Source organism: Chanos chanos, chromosome 2 (genome assembly GCF_902362185.1).
Source record: "Chanos chanos chromosome 2, fChaCha1.1, whole genome shotgun sequence".
Lineage (NCBI taxonomy): Eukaryota > Metazoa > Chordata > Actinopteri > Gonorynchiformes > Chanidae > Chanos > Chanos chanos.
This window is the reverse complement of record NC_044496.1, coordinates 32,481,140-32,498,736: the sequence shown is the minus strand read 5'-3', so window position 1 is coordinate 32,498,736 and position 17,597 is coordinate 32,481,140. Positions and strand designations below refer to the sequence as shown.

The following is a 17,597-nucleotide window of genomic DNA, read 5'->3' as shown; positions in this document are numbered from 1 at the left end:
AGCTACATCTCAGGGGGATATCAACCATGGCCAGTTACACTGATACTCTCAGAGTCAGAGGCATTGATAGATATACACTCATGCACTAAAGCATGATATTTATAAAAATGCACATTCATCAGTGTGTCATGTCAATGCAGTGTTCTAATGCTTCATCTGAAACTCTCATTCAAGTGGGAATGAAAGATGTACATAAATGAGCATTCCTAATACTGATATTTTTTAAAAAGCATTTGACATTGTTGTAATGTCCAAAAGTTCACCAAAAATTCAAACATTACAATTTTAATGTTATAAGGGAAAACACATATTATCACACATCTCTCATCTCCTCTTTCTTTCCTTCACTATTAAAAAGACTGCAGCCCCTATTCACATCACCCACAGCCCTGCCAGTCTGCCTGTCTCAGAAATGACCCAGTCAGGGTAGGAAATCAGAGACATTTTACATATTTAATAGTTAAGCGGAATGTTAATGCTGTCAATCTTTATTTTCCCATGGGGAATTCAAAGTTGACACCAATTTCACATAAATTTACATAACGAATTCATGGAATTAATCAGTCAATACTGCCCAATTTCTGATTCTCCAGATCAGAACAAAAATTGCAATCTGAAAGTTCATAATATAAAGACTAGATTATGTCTGTTAGCACATGCCTCATGGACCGCTCTGCTGGGACAGTCAGCCCAGACAACGCCTGGTTGTGGAGATCATCTAAGATTTGAGGCTTACCTAAAATGCAAAGTCAGAATGAAAAGGCTGCAGAGGCTTTACAGGTGATGTTAGCCTCTTATAAAGGTGAACCAATACTGTTATCATCTCAGTGGCACCTGTGCTTTCAATCAGCCCAATCCAACCAGGCCAGGGAAAACAAAACGACTGCACTGTTAGTACAGAACGTGCAAAACCTCTCAACCAGCAAACAGAAGAACCACTCTGGTTTATCTCTATATTGCAGCAGCTGGCAGATTCATATATACTGACTGACTCTTGTGGTTGTGCTCTGTTAACTATCTCTGCTGTGGTTTGAAATGAGAGAGTATTTGTGATATATAGACACAGCTGGTAACTCACACAGATCAATACAGCCCATGCATTAACCTTTGAATGGCAGTTCTTGTTATATCCACAATGCTGTTCAGAGTCATTACATGATGTCTAGCTTTGGAAACCATTTATAAACTGAATGGCAATGTGTATATCTCACAGAGTGATGAGGGCTTTAAAGTATGTAACAGCCATAGCTTCTGTGTTCTGGTATTACTTGTACATGACATACATCAGTTCTGAGTAGTAGTGCATAACTGGTTATCAGGGGAAAAAAACATGCATTTTATGACAACGTCATTTAAAATCAGATTTGATAGAGCTGCTTTAGTTGGGCTGCTTGGTTTGCATTAGGATTAAAAAAAGGGTTTTTTTTGTTTGTTTATTTTGTTTTTTCTTGCATGGCTGGCATGGTGTACTCTGAGCATGCTCAGTGATACTCACTCTTGGCTTTCTCACTCTTGCGGGAGGGTTTCCAGCGGATGCAGGAGCGATGCTCATCCAGATAGAACAAACGTACCAGACCTTTGGAGCCATTCTTGAGCTTCACCATCTGAGTCCCAGACTGCATGACGCTCATGCATCGCTCCACTGCAGAGACAAACAGAGAGAGGGAGACAGAGAGAGAGAGAGAGACAGAGAGAGGGAGACAGAGAGAGAGAGAGAGACAGGGGCAGTCCTGGATCCATCAGAGCTCTTGTCAAGTGACCAATATACCAACAAGACTTCACCATCAAACCCTCAAGCAGACAGGTAACTGTCTACAAATAGCAAAACCAGAGACTTTTCCCCAGCACTCAAACAGGAAACTGTCTATATACAATAAAACCCAAAACTGAAAATGTTTTCACTCAGCCATTTGAATATGAATGGCTCAGAACCTCCTATTGACATTTAAAGGTGCAGAAAAGGTGTACGCAGTTTTATAGTAGCTTTCAGTAGTAGTTGCTTCTTAGGTTTCCCCCCTCTGAGATAAAACAGGGCTCCAGCACCCAAGCTTTTAGTGGTATGCTCTGTGCTATGCATGTGTTATACACTGTGGGGCCTAGCTGAATACTTTGACCGTCACCAGACCTCTTTGGTCTCTTAGTGAGGTGTAGTGGTAAAATACGATCACAGGTATATATTTTGTTAAGTGAATGGAATGTGTGGACATACTTTTCATCTTGTGTTACACTTCTCTCACTCAAACACTGGTTTATCAACCAAGCTCTCACACACCTGCCCCACTGTTTTAGAGAGCTCTCATTATCTATGGGCGTCAAGGCTGGAGGCCCTTGGCTGCACGGGTATATCTGTGTGTGTTTGAGACCTTGTTGTTAGTATTCCACCATCAAGACTCCGTCTGGGTGCCTCTGATGACCTCCTCTCTGCTTTTGCTGTATACTCTACCTTTTGTTCAATAAAGACAAAAGAGCTACCTTAAGTCATCATCGTGCCTGTTTATTATTTTCAACACTTTTAAAAACATTGATGCCCAACAATTTGGTGCCGTGACCCGGATGGAATAGAAGACTTTCGAACATAAAGGTGCGGAGCAGAGACGGTTGACGAGTAACTCTTCGGACAGCACGGGGGAATTCCATGGACTGCAAGTGTGCGCGTGAGTCGTTCTCAGTTCTATCTCCATCTCGAGGTTTGTTTAGCTGTAAACTCATATGATGTTGGTCTCCCTATTAGTCAAAAGAAGTTGGACTAACTAGAACAAGTCGTATACGCAGTTTACCATGAGTTGTACAGAGAAAGATACCACACAGAAGGGAGGAGTATTGCCTCCAAATGCTGCATTGTCTGATGTTAAGGATGAACTCGTTAAGTGGTTTGATTCACATTTTGACTTAGCCAATACTGAGAAAGAAATATGTGCAAAGTATGGCATTAAACCTTGTAAGAATGATCAATGGCATCCTGATGATATTAAAAGGGCATGGGGTAAAACACAACACATGAAAGATGGCACAGAAAAAACTAAATGACTTTTGGTGGCTCTCTCTAAGCTCAGACAGCATGAACTAAAAATTGAATGAGATAAAAGTCAACATGAGATTGGTAAGTTGAAAGCTACCATGGATTTTCTGCACTCTGAGAATGAGAAGCACAGAGAGAGAGAGAGAGAGAAAAAGGTCCATTTCGCGAACGACACTGCAGTTGGCAATCTGCCAGCTCAAGAAAACGCCCAAAACTCACTCTCACTCTGAGGTGATAGATAGCCATAACCAAGCACCTCCGCAAGGCCCTCCTGCGAGGCAAACTCAGAGTCTAGCTTCCTGTGTTATCTCTCCTTGTACCCATGGGAAGATGTAAAACAACTGGAAGAAAAAGTGGATGACCCAAGGGCTTATGAAAACTAACAAGGATGAGGGAGGAACGGGAGGAGGTCAGCTTCTAATGATAAACCGACAGGTATGAGAATAGTTAGAACTAGATACCAGAGAAGCGTGAAGCCTACAGGAGAAGAAGTTACAGATGAAGGACGGAAATGCATCTAGGGATAACATCAGACGAACAGTCCCCTGACACCAGATTTGGTTGAAAAATTTTCAGCAAAGGTACCCCCTCCCAGAAAAGGAGGTACACACGACTTGGGAAGAGCTTCAAAGGCTGAAAAGGAATTTACAATTACACCTCATGATGGATGTCAAATCTTAGCTGTACATCAAAGTGAGCAGCAAGCTGAGCAGCTGCAGGATGCAGTGAATACCAAACTAGACGCAGATGACTGAAAGCAGGTGCATGGAAGAGGATTCAAACTTGGTGTATGGCAACATGCACAGCTGACAGTGGACCGGAAGAAAATTCTTCATGTAAACAGAAACCAGGATGAGTCAGTCGAAGGAGTGTCGGAAAAGACTGAAGGATGTGGCAAGAAATGCTCCTGTGCCACAGAACCAACAACACCCTCAGCCCTCCATCAGTGGCTCTCAGCAGTCTGATGCAGCATCAAACAGCCCACTGGAAATGGTTTCCCAGTTTATGCGGCTATCGCCAGAGGTTCAAACCAGACTCCTGGGGAGTGTTAGAAACACGTCCCAGGGAAACTTCTGAATCACCCCTCTCTTCGATCTCTGTCCGCAGCTGTCCAACAGCGGGCAGATGGTTTGTATGTGAAAGTCACAGTTGGACCTTGGAGTGTAGATTTTCTCATTGATACAGGCACTCAAGTAACTGTCATTCCAGATATCTATAAGTTGCCCCTTAGTGATAAAACAGCAGAACGTTGTGGTGTGGGAGGACCTAAATTTTTCCTAAAACAAACAGTTCCTGTTTACATTCAAATTGGGCCTATTACATTGTCTACATCCATTTGGACTGGGCCAGTCAGACAGGCTTTATTGGGACTAGACGTTCTTAGTCAAACTAGTTCAGACATACAATTCAAAGATGGGAAAATTAATTGGCTATTGCGCAATTTAACTTTAACCCAATTAGCTGATCATCCAATTTGGGCCACAGATAAGAATGATTGTGGGTGAAAATGGAACCTGTCACCTTTACCAGCTCCCCACCCCCTTCAACTAGGCAATATCCTTTGAGCATGCAGGCAGTCCAAGGAATTCTGCCAATCGTTAAACAGCTGGAAGAAAAAGGCATTCTGATTCAAACCTTCAGCAGCAGTAACAGCCCCATCTGGCCAGTCAAAAAAGCAGATGGAAGCTGGCGCCTTACAATTGATTACCGAGAAGCCAATAAACACACTGATAAGCTTACACCTCTTGTAGCAGATCCATCTACCATCTTTAATGTCATCAAACCATCACATCAATGGTTTTCAGTCGTTGACATGGCTAATGGCTTTTGGTCGGTACCACTCAGCCCAGACGTACAACCTTGGTTTGCATTCACAGTCAAAGGACAACAGTACACCTGGACACGCCTCCAACAAGGATTCCATAACTCACCCACTGTCTACCATCAAGCGCTGAGATAAGATTTAGGGAAATTGACAGAAGTGTCATCCACCGTGGTTCAGTATGTTGATGATGTATTGATAGCATCTGATGGCAGAGAGCAACATGAGCATGACGTGCTGAAATTGCTAGACCATCTAGCGAAGCGAGGTCACAAGGCCAGTCTGAAGAGGGCACAGCTCAGTCAAACAAAGGTAACCTATTTGGGTCAAAACTTTTCACAAGGTCAACAAGAAATCACCCAGACAGGAAAACGGCTGTTAAATCATCTCCACTACCAACAACGGTGAGAGAGTTAAGATCTTTTCTTGGTCTTTGTAATTACAACAGGACTTGGGTAGATGGATATGCTGAGCTCACTCAACCTCTGAATAACAAACTCAAGGGTAATCCTCATCCAAAGGATCAGCTGACATGGACTAATGAGGAGAAGCAGGCCTTTGACGATGTGAAACAGGCCCTGACAACAGCTCCTGCTTTGAGAATTCCAGACACCTCAAAACCATTTGTTCTCCACATCCATGAACCTCAGGGGTACATGACAGCGGTTCTAACTCAAGAATGGGGAGACAGAGACAAACCTGTAGGTTATTTTTCAGCTCAGTTAGACCCTGTAGTACAAGGCATGGGAGCATGTCTTAGGGCAGTACAAGCAACATACTTAGCAGTTCATTTAACAGGACCCCTTGTTCTAGACCAGAAACTGACAGTCAGATGTCCTCATGCTGTACACACCATCCTCAGTATAGGACAATCTTCACAAGTGACAGCAGCCAGATGGACAAAATGGTCAGTAGCTCTAGAAATGCCAAACATCACAATTGAGAAAGCCACTCCCAGTAACCCAGCTACTATGATGACGCCTCCCAACGATCCTGTGAGTGACGAGCATGACTGCTCCGAGGTAATTCAGGCATCACTGGAGGGTGATGAACACATCAAAACGACTCCACTACAAAACCCTGACTTAGTACTGTTTACCGACGGATCTTCCATGACTATTGAAGGAAGACGGAAAGCAGGATGGGCAGTGACTTCAAGTCATGAGGTCATGGCGAGCGGTTCTTTGCCTGCAGGGACTTCAGCTCAACAAGCAGAACTCCATGCACTTATTGAAACATTGAAAGTGGCAGAAGGAAAGACAGCAAATGTCTACACTGATTCCAGGTACACCTTCGGGGTGGTCCATGATTTTGGAGCCCTGTGGAAACAGAGAGGGTACCTGACGGCCACCGGCACACCCATACACAATGGCAAAGAAGTAGCTCAACTGCTAGATGCTCTTAAACTACCAGATGTTGTAGCAGTACTCAAGGTTAAAGCGCACTCCAGACAAAAGGACGAGATCAGTGAGGGAAATGCGGTGGCAGATGAAGCTGCTAAAGCTGCCGCAAGGAGGGATGATGAAAAACGTGATGAAAAACGTGATGAAAACTCTGACAGCAGCAATGTTGACTCAGCTCCAAAAGACATGGATGAGACTTTTAATGGTGGCAGCACGACAATGCCCACCAGCAGAACTGAGGAATTGTGACATGTTATTGTCCGCGATCTTAAACACATTTCTGAATTGCAAGATAGTTCAAGCCCAGAGGAACGATGGACTTGGATGGAGAATGGTGCAAAGCTGTATGATGACTTAGTATGGAGGAAAGGTGACAAGGTCGTTGCTCCTTCCTGCCTCTTGTCATATCTGGCTCAGCAGATACATAGCGTCGGCCACATTGGACCCAAAGCAATGGTCTCAAGATTTTCTTCAATCTGGTATAACCCTCTCTTTAGAGCGGAGGCTTAGAAAGTTAAAGACGCTTGCATCATCTGTCAACAACATGATCCTTCTCCCAGAGCTCCAGTTCCAATGCTTTGATCGAACGTTCCACTTGGACCTTTCAGGCATCTGCAAGTAGATTACATCACCTTGCCGAAGGTGAAAGGGAAACAGGATGTCTTAGTCATCGTGGATAAGTTCTCCAGATGGATTGAAGCTTACCCAACAAAGAAGGGGACGGCCTCTCACACAGCTAAAGTGCTGGCACAGGACATCATTCCCCGATGGGGACTCCCTGACATCATAGACTCAGACCAAGGAACACACTTCACAGGAAGGGTGTGTCAGGAAGTGTGCCGACGGCTGGGTGTCCAATGGTCGTTACATTGCGCTCACCACCCCCAATGGTCTGGAATGGTGGAACGGGCCAATGGCGTTCTCAAAGCACGACTTTCTAAAATGCACTCAGAAGGACTTTTATGGGTTGATGCTCTTCCTATGGCTCTCTGCAGCATGAGAGCGACAGCCAATCGAATAACAGGACTCAGCCCTTTTGAAATTGTCACAGGACGACCAATGAAGCTTCCTGGTATGCCAGATCTACGTGAAGCTGACGTTCACCTTCTTTCTGACTCTCTTTTCCAATACTGTTGCGAGCTCACTAAAGCTGTCTCAGCAGCAGAGGCACAGGTTAGGCAGGCCTGAGGAGAGCCACCAGAGGGGGGACATTCTTTAGTGCCAGGACAGTGTGTCATGATTAAGAAATTTCCATGCTCAGGTCTAGAACCAAGATGGGAAGGGCCATTCCCAGTCTTATTAATTACACCATCAGCGGTTTAGTTACAGGGCAAGAAACGTTGAGTTCATGCTTCACATTGTAAACCGATTAAGGGTGTTCAAAGTGTAGGAGCCAGTGGGAAGAACTGAGTTGTTTAGAGGCTCAGGAGCCACCCCACGGTGAAGATAGTTAGTTGTCAACGCTATTTAGCTTCCACCTGCACTTTGACTAGCTTCCATCCTTATTTTTAAACTTTATGGTTAATAATATATGTTGTGACGAATGTTGTTACTCCCCAATATGTTTCTGTTTTTCTATGTTTTACAGGCCTGAGATACATCGACGCCTTCCAACAACACACCACGATTGGTTCTTAAGGTGTCCGCGTCTGAGTAAACCACGAGGGTTGAGCTTAATAGGTCACCTGAGTCTGCCAGCTCTTCAACAGACTCAGATAGGGACAGCAGCTAAGTGGTTGTTTGAAGATCCCTGTGTTCTGGCAGTAGGGTTTGTTTCGTCTTACCGACAGACAATCAGACGCCCTCCTAATCCATTAACAGATTTAGCTGCTGATAGAGTAACAGAGCTCACCTTTCTTTACTCAGTATGCATATTAGTTAAGTGTAAGCTTAAACACAGGTCATTTATACTGTAAACCACATAGTCAGTGGACTAAAACTCGCCCAGGGGGTAGACATAGCTCTACAGTAGCGTTTTTTACATACATTTCTGCTCTTTATCCCACTAATTAGGTGAGGCAAGACTCATCGCTACCAGGTGAAGTGCTAGTAACCTCTCCTTGGCAAGCCTGCGCTGCTGATCTATGACTCACAAAAGGTCACATCAGCCAAAAGACTGAAGACCAGGAGGAGACAAAGATCTTCCTCACCATCCTTCATCATGAAGCACATTGTTTTGTTTATGATTTGTTGGTCTTTGGTGTTGTCTTTCAATCCAAAAGATAACTATTTTGAGAGCGTATTGACCAAAACACGCCACATGTTGTATGGTAATTGTAGTGTTTGTGTGCCACATGTTCAGAGTGTCGGGGCGGGAATTCCATGGGTAGCTCATCAGATATCCGATTGTGACACATATTCCCTCCTACTCACTGATCATAGCTCTCCAGGGTAATTTTAGCTGGCGACATGAAACTGATCCTGACTTAAACAAACCAATTGCTATACAGGTAATGTTAATCACATCTAGAAATCGCCGTAGCACAGACGGTTCAATGGGGTGTGTAGAACATTTTACCTGTGGACAAACATGGTGGACCAGAGTGTTAGCATTAATTCCTAGTTATGGTGTTATGCAGTCTTTAGATCAAATTAGAGCTTTGTCACAGGAGGTGCAAAAGCTTGCTAATGACACTCTCACTGCTTTAGGTGATGTTTCCTTCGCACTGCAGTCCCACCGTATGATGATACTGCAAAACCGTATGGCTCTAGATTATCTTCTCTCTGCCCAGGGTGGTGTATGCTCAGTCGTAGGCCCAGAGTGTTGTACTGACGTAGCCGACCCCTCTCAGAATTTATCACAAATTATGGGTGACATCTCTGACCTGAGCCTACGGGTTCAGAGTATTCAAGGTGATAACAGTGGTTGGTTTAGTGGCTTATTTGGGGGCCTCTGGCCTATGGCCCAGCAGGCACTGCATGTTCTTACATTAGTGATAGGGGCAGCTCTGTTTGTGTATTTTATCCTGAGACTTATGTGTTGTGGTATCAAGGCTGTTAGTACTCTGAGACAATTGCAGCCAAAACATCAGCGTGCTAAGAGGCCGTTAATGCCTTTCTGAATGTGACGTATTTCCAATGCATGGTACGCGGCTTGATTTGTTAGACCTCCTTATTTCAGGATGTAGATGGATAATGGCCTGATCACCCATTATACAATTAGAGGGCTCAATATATGGTTTGCTTAGCGCATATTTAGCTCATGCATGTATGTATTAATCATTAGGCTTCTTAATGATTAAGAGGGGGGAGATGTGGGGCCTAGCTGAATACTTTGACCGTCACCAGACCTCTTTGGTCTCTTAGTGAGGTGTAGTGGTAAAATACGATCACAGGTATATATTTTGTTAAGTGAATGGAATGTGTGGACATACTTTTCATCTTGTGTTACACTTCTCTCACTCAAACACTGGTTTATCAACCAAGCTCTCACACACCTGCCCCACTGTTTTAGAGAGCTCTCATTATCTATGGGCGTCAAGGCTGGAGGCCCTTGGCTGCACGGGTATATCTGTGTGTGTGTGAGACCTTGTTGTTAGTCTTCCACCATCAAGACTACGTCTGGGTGCCTCTGATGACCTCCTCTCTGCTTTTGCTGTATACTCTACCTTTTGTTCAATAAAGACAAAAGAGCTACCTTAAGTCGTGTCTGTTTATTATTTTCAACACTTTTAAAAACACTGATGCCCAACAACACTGTGTATATTCCATGTCACATGTGTCACATACTAATCGGCCATAGCAGTGTGTCATTTTAACACACTGAGGCATGTTCTCTACAGGGACAACATGACACACAGCAACTATCTTCACATTAAAAAAAGTTCTTAGAGTCTCAGAACAAAGAAAAGTTTTTGCCACAGAGTAGACAATCTGCCTCAGATCAAAGGGGAAACACTGTCTTTGAAGAAGTTGAGCTGAGAGAGAATAGCAAGGGGGGGAGAGGGATAGCATAAGAGTAAAACATATAGCATGAGTCACAAGAGAAGGAAAAGAAAGAGTGTGTTTGAGTGCAGCATCATTTAGAACCCCCATGTACAGTGGCATAGAGCACACCTCCTCCTCAATCAGTTTCAAACAGGATTTGAAAAGGAGGACACTTGGTGCCTCCCGGTGCCACCCATTTCCCAAGGATGAGCCTAAAACGGAAACAGTTCCATGCCTCACAAACATGAGAGTTTGTAGTCAGGGAACCCAGCAGACAGTGAACGCAGAAGCTGCAATGAAAAATGGATGACTGAAGCAGAATCAATACCAATTAATTATCTAAAGAAGAGGAATTAACGTCAGGCTCTTGCAGAGGAGTATGTCACAACACATTAAACACACATGCTCTGATTACATGTTTCACACAAAGCTTGAAGCCTAGACATCTGAAGACTGTTACTGAGTGAGGTCCAGTGGCAGGGACCAGACAGTGACACGCGGAATACACAGAGTAAACTGAGGGGAGCTTTAGTCCTCCCAGAGCATTTAACATGAACTCGGAGGGAAATGTAATAATCACCTAACAGCCCTATACATTGCGGCACGGAGTGAGGGGACCGTCAGTTGTCCGGAGGACGTGGAGCGGAGGGTCCTAGTTGGGGTGTATGGCGTTATAAGAGACTGAAGGTATGATGGGGCAGAGCCTCTTGTGGCCAGGTAGGCCAGCACCAGTGTCTTGAACTGGATGCGGGCTGCTTGTGGAGCGCAGTAAGCAGGGACTTTCGCCCTACGAGCGCTGGGATAGGCTCCAGCACCCCCGCAACCCTAATCAGGATAAGCGGCTTAGATAATGAGTGAGTGAGTGAGTGAGATGAGCCCTATACATTAACATGGTATACAAACACCACAAAAAGAGAATCAATTCAAACACACCAGCTTTAATAGAGTGTAATAGGTACAACCACTGTGCTCCAGTTCACCCAATACAGATTTGAGGTTCACAGACCAGGGGACTAAGTTTTGGAACACATGCGTTGGATGGGCTTATGGGTAAAACAAAGACAGCAATTGTGTTAGGTCAGCGTCTGACCCAGATTAGGACAGGCAAACATTTCCACTCAGAGAATTCACTGCCACACTATGAGTCTGTGATTCCACTCTCCTCCTCAGTCCCCAATTCCTCCTCTCCCCTCCTCAGTCCCTAATTTTTTGCTCTCTGAAAGATGATGGTGATGTTTCCTCTTCTCGTCCCACGCCACTGTCATCATTTCTCACAAAAATCACACGCCTAGAACTCAATTCATAAATAAAAGACATGTACACAAAACAGTATGCTCTCCTGTCCTTTCTCCTCTCACTGCTCTGGTTACATAAGCATAAAATGCAATAATCTAAGGGAGTGGTATTAAAGGGGAAACAAATGGCAGCATTAAATATGATTACATAACCGACAAATGTTTTTACCACAAGAGATTGGTGTCAGTTAAGATGGTCCTGCCAGAAGCCAGTGTAACAAAAAAAGGGCAAGACATTGCATACATGCAGACACGTGATGACTACAGACAGACAAGACAGACAAGCAGGGGGTAGAACTAGCTTAAACAAAAACCTTTACTCTGTCTGTGTGGACTTGTGTATGGGTATTTTAGTGGCACCTAAATTCATCTTCATGAATACAATTTCTGAACACACTCCATCAGTGAATCAATAGGATTCTCTGATCCACTCTCCTCCTAATCAGAACTTTAATAGGGATCTTTAAGCTGATCTACTGAGTTACTACAACTGTTCACAGTCTCCTAAAACTGTTCACAATGCCCCAATAAACTGTTCACAATGGCCTAATAAACCACAAACCCTGTTGCCAACTCTTCAGTCAACAATATTGCCTAGGAGACCACATTAAATGGGATAGAAGGACTCCAATAAACAAAAACATTAATCTTCTGGTTCAAGCAAAACTACAAGACATAAAACCTCAGACAGGAGAGGAAAATGCCCAATAAAATGGCAAATGTTTATCAGCAAAAAAAGAGGTTTGAGTGGAAACAGTATAAATGACTCTTGTGTTGAGGGGTTTGTCTTTTTAAATGTGGAGCTAAGAGCCCACTCTCTGAAGTGAGTCACAACCATAATATAAATCCAGATACCCTCAAGATCCAAACCTGCCATGGCCCACCAGAGACTGCACTGAAGAGCTGGCACTCCCCCACAAACATCAGTCATATAGAAATTGTCACTACTGTGTTTGTAGAGGATGGGGACAATTCCAATCCACACTGCCTCCATTATCACTGAGTGTAATCAATTCATTTCTAGTGATTGAGAGCCTGCATGGCTCTAGATGTTAAGTAGACTGACTGAGCATGCTCAGACCCTGGTCTCAGCACATCTCTGGGGTCGTCACTTATATCACACGAGCACAGACAGGGATTATGTTAATGAGGGCAGTGGAAAAGGATGTCAGGTATTGCCGCATTTCCCATTTCCTACTCTACATCTACAACCAATCAGCTTCTCATCTGATCTCATCCATCATTCCTCTTCTTTCTCCTTTTCCACTTCCTTCGCTCCTCCTGTCCAGACTCTTGTTGTCACACCATTGCTGTGTAGCTCATTTAAAGCCAATTAGCTAGTGTTGGATAAACGTTAATGCCTGATTACTGCTGACACTGAGGAGCCACCATGGAATACCAGGGAGCAGACAGCTGGAGGGGGTGCTCAGAGACAGAGAAAGAATCTTAGGTCATCATTAGAGTAAAGGAGAGAAAGCCTGTAAAGTGTATGAGTGTGACGAAGCAGCAGGTCAGCTTCGCTCACACTTCACTTGTCTTAGGACCTACAATTGTGTATAACTATGTTAGAGGGATGTGCCACTGTTCTTCCAACATTCATTGTTTATGCCAATGGAAACCACTGTGTCAGGCAGCATTGTGGAATCATCTGTAAGTATACCATTGAGCTGAGATGTGGAGACTGGGACATCCATGACAAATGGTATCTATCGTTTTCACGCTCATCAAAGCAGTCTGTGTCCTTTCATGGTCTGTGTCTACAGGAACTGTCTCCACCCGGGAGGAGACCACTCAGAACAGAGATGTTTCACTGTGGGATAAAAGTGCAAAGACATGGCAAAACTAATTAATCAAAGGCTTTGTATTTTTTTTCAATGACATTGTCCTATAAATGGCTATGTAGACCAAAACGGTGCCTTTAAAGAATGCCCCAAACATCACAGACAACAAGCACTCAGATTTCTTTAGCATGCACCACATGTGCACTTCCCAACATCCCCAGCACAGTTATCCAGTGATGTCTTTCCCTCACGCTGTCATGTCAACACCAGGATACCCGCTGTACTTTAAGAGACTTCAAAAGTTGAGCAGTGTTTGTTACCAAAGCACCACCTGATCAATCGCCTTTGACAGTTACTAACATCCCTCCCCTCAGCAGTGCACTACACTACCCTGACAGACCCCATGAGTGCACTGAGTTTTTAATCTCAGCCCAAAACATGATGGGACACTGACTGTTGCTGAATCTCAGTGCCCACCATGTTTACTCAAGTGCTTCCTCTACTTTAGGAGTTCTCTGATCCATTCCAAAAAGGCACACAGAGTCCCTGTGCTTTCAAATATTTAAAAGAGTACAGACCACAAATACATTTGCATGACTACCACAAGGACATGAAAATTATTTCCATATGGAGAGCCAGCTCCCCTCAGGGTGGAGAGGAGGAACTGCAGTCCCTCATTGTGGGGGTATGTTCTCTAAAGGAAATCGTCAGCTGTCCTAATCTGGGTCCTTCCTCAACACATGTCCCTCACAGTCCTAAGGCTTAAAATCTACCCATCAGCCTGAAAGAGAGAGAATGAGGAGAGGAGAGAGAAAGAGAAAGGAGAGACAGAGGAGAAAAAGGAGGGGGAGAGAGAGAGATGAATTTCTAATAATACCTTTATTTTGAACTAGTCCTTTTTGTATGCATACTGAAAAAAATATTTCAAGAAAGGCACAAAACATAACTACAGTATCCAGGTTGCATTTAACAGGAAACGATAAAGAAGAAGTAAGCAGACAAGAAAGGTAAATAAACATAAAAATATATGCAGAAAAGAAAGAAACATACAGAAAACCACACTTAAGTACCAACATACTATCATAACACTATTCAAGAGAGAAATCATCAGTCCAGCTCTGCTGAGCTTCATCACCAAGGGAACTAATGACTTCTTTACAGGACCACTGACATACACATCAAACTCTGCCTATTCTAAAACATTACTAATAAGCTGATATTTGATTCTGCATGGAAAAATGATTAAAACATGAAATAAAACACTGTTTAGTAAAAATCTGCACAAATGAAATTGCTGAAATGAAATGATTTAAAAGTCTGAACAAAGGTTGAATTCTTTGACATTCCATAAAATAGTGGAAAATGTGTTCACCAGTATGGACAGTTCCTGGACACCAACTGATTTAAAATAGATACTAATACATTCACTGCTGCTGTCCTGTGTAAAACTCTCCATCTGAGATCCCTCACTTTCTTAATTAATGATGCTTTTTATGGGAGGGGGAGGGAGAGGGAGGCAGAGAGAGAGAGAAATCAAAGCTGCCTTGCATATAGAGACAGAGAATTTTCAAACACTGGGTAAATGGGGTCAGAGAGCTATATGGTCTGTGATGCTCAGACAACACACAAAGCATGCTCTCTCTCAGGCTGTATATAGGTCTACAACTAATGCCACATGAATCATTCAGTTAACACACACCTTCCTTGTCATGTTCAGCATCACCACTGCAGCAATCACCATCATCATCACTCACAAAGTGTTCTGTCATAAGTCAGGGCCCATGAAATGAACGAGGCATAACTCAGTGCCAAAGGACTCTTATTAGAGTCTAACACCCAGACATTGCCGAAAGACAGACAGAAATGATATGCTTAGCAATGCTTTTCATGTTGCATGAGAGGAAGCTATGAATGTTGAGTGTTACCATCTGCACAAATAAACAAAGAGTGAAAAAAGGCAGTACCAATACACAGGCCTTGCTAAAAATAGCAGACGATAGGCAACAGATTGATGCTTAGCTGGTGTTCTCCCTGTGTAGCTTTTGAGAATCATTCACATGCAAATCAAGGCAGACATGTGTATGTGCACATGCACATACAGTGTTAACTATACTGCACATGATCATAAAGATGTGTCAGCTAAGGAAGAAGACATCCCAGCACAGAGCTTTGGGCTGTGCTACTTCATAAGCAGTGAAAAATGTAACAAAAGCACTGAAGTTCACATATACAAGTTCACATTATGTTTAAGGGCATGACTCACATACATAGAAAATACACACACAAGCACACCTTCCCTGCTGTCCCGTAAACACTTACCCATATATGCCAGGCGGTACTTCTGTGGCATTGCCATGCTTCCCCCAATGTAACAGAACCTGCTTGCCAGGAGGGATGCCACCCTGGCCACTGCCAGGCACTCGGCAGTCTGTAAGAGCACATCCATGCCCTCCTCACCCACACTCATCCAAAGCAACAAGAAATCCCCAATACAAACCACACAAAGACACCTTTCTATTTTCTCTCTCTCCTCCCTGTATTGTCTGCTCTAGTGTATACCCCTCAGTCTCCCTTACCCTCCTCCTTCCCTCCATACCAATCCTCCCTCCATGTTTCTCTTTCTTTTAGTCATCTGTCCTCTCAACATGTTATCCACAGTGGCCCTCTGAACTGCTGTAATTGTGGCTGGAGGAGGCAGACTGAGGGATTTACCCAGAATATGTAATGCATTGTTTCGGAGAATCCTCCACTTAATGGGGGGCACTACAGAGACCTTGGAACAGATGTGTCACCCACAGGGGTTAGCAGGGGTCAGGGTAAGCCGTTAAACGGCAGAGAGAGCACAGCACTAAGCTAAATGAGATGACATAATAAAGCATGCCTACTCATGGTGTGAGCTCAGTTGGCAGATCTTACTGTGTGCTTGCACAGCAGATGATAGAAACATCTCTCTTTCAGCTGTTCTATTGTTTGGCTGCATCTAATCCCATGTGGAGAGAGAGTGGTGAGCAGGAGGACTGACGGTGGTGAGCAGGAGGACTGACCTGCTTAAGGGCAAGAGAGACAGCTCTTATAAGATCAGTCTACTGCAATTTGCCTTATGGCACTAATGGCAGGAGACTAATCTCAAAATTAAATCAATGTCACAGAAATAGAGTGAAGTAGGAAGTCGAGGAGTGCAGGGGAAGGGAGCAGTAGAGGCAAAAGTGAGCAGGATTTGGCTTGAAATAAAATTAAACCAACTCAGAACGAAGTTCTAAAGGTGTACTTTTTACAAATTATTACAAACATTACTAATCATGTTAAAAAGCACAAACAGAGTGTGGAATGTTCTCCTGTATGTATCTACTGTGATTTGACACTGCGATTTTGCATGCAAACATCATTGATAGACTGCTGAGAGTGCTGCTGACTGGACTGAAATTGGGCAACATAACTCCCCTCAGCTCTGAGCAACACGTTCCAACGTTCTTATCATAAATCATTAAACTTTGCAGAGTCTATGCACTCATTACAAGCACCAAAATGTATGCTTTCTAAATGCTTTCTCCATGTGCTTTAGTTACTGATTAGTAGTAAGATGGAATCAGTCTTAGGAGCAGAAGAAAAATCCCCTTAATTTGGTATTTAAACTCTCTGAGCCATGTTCAGTCATAACACTGTGGTATTTGAGCAGCTCTCAGATATTTCTTAACCAGTGTCCTTTCTGCTATACTAGTTTCTCTGAAATGGTCCACAAGACATGGTCCCCATTAACTCATTCTGAATGTACACTAAAATCTCTCACACCACCTCCACCACACCAGCTACCTTCACAGTATTACAGCACCTCTACCATACAGTTACACCATCCTGAACACACCATTAAAACACCTCCACCACATTGTTACTCTACCCTCACACAGTTACACGATTCCCACCACATAGCTACAGCACCCCCCCATACACCATTATACCACCCCAACACATCATTACCATATCCACGTTATGTTGGCCCTACACACTGCTCTAAATTGTTTTGAGTCTTTACCGTCAGTGCTGCTCACTGCTCCAAGTTGAAGCACCTGGACATAGATTTACAGTATACTGATACTACAGTATACTGATGTACAAAACATCTGTAAAGTAAAAAAGGATCATCTGGGATCAGACACAACAAACATGCATTGACAGTTGTCACACTGGCAATAATACACCACCAAGAAAGAAGTGACATCACCAAAAACTCTGGAGTATTGAACACATCCAGTGATATAATCAATAGTATTGATCCAAGTTTTTTTGTCTGCTGTGCAGGAGTAGCCATTAACATCAATTAAAGGCCAAGCACAGCATTGTGTTCTTGGGTTA

General features: G+C 43.6%; 1 protein-coding gene across 1 annotated transcript in view; it reads right to left on the bottom strand.

Annotated features, from left to right (window-relative positions):
• The window catches only part of plch1 (phospholipase C, eta 1), a 77,404-nt gene extending 61,735 nt beyond the window's left edge, over positions 1-15,669 (bottom strand). Inside the window, 2 exon segments of the mRNA XM_030765249.1 lie at positions 1,496-1,642; positions 15,567-15,669. Coding sequence (XP_030621109.1) covers positions 1,496-1,642; positions 15,567-15,603 — 184 coding nt within the window. The 5' untranslated portion in view covers positions 15,604-15,669.
• Positions 15,670-17,597: the final 1,928 nt, after the last annotated feature.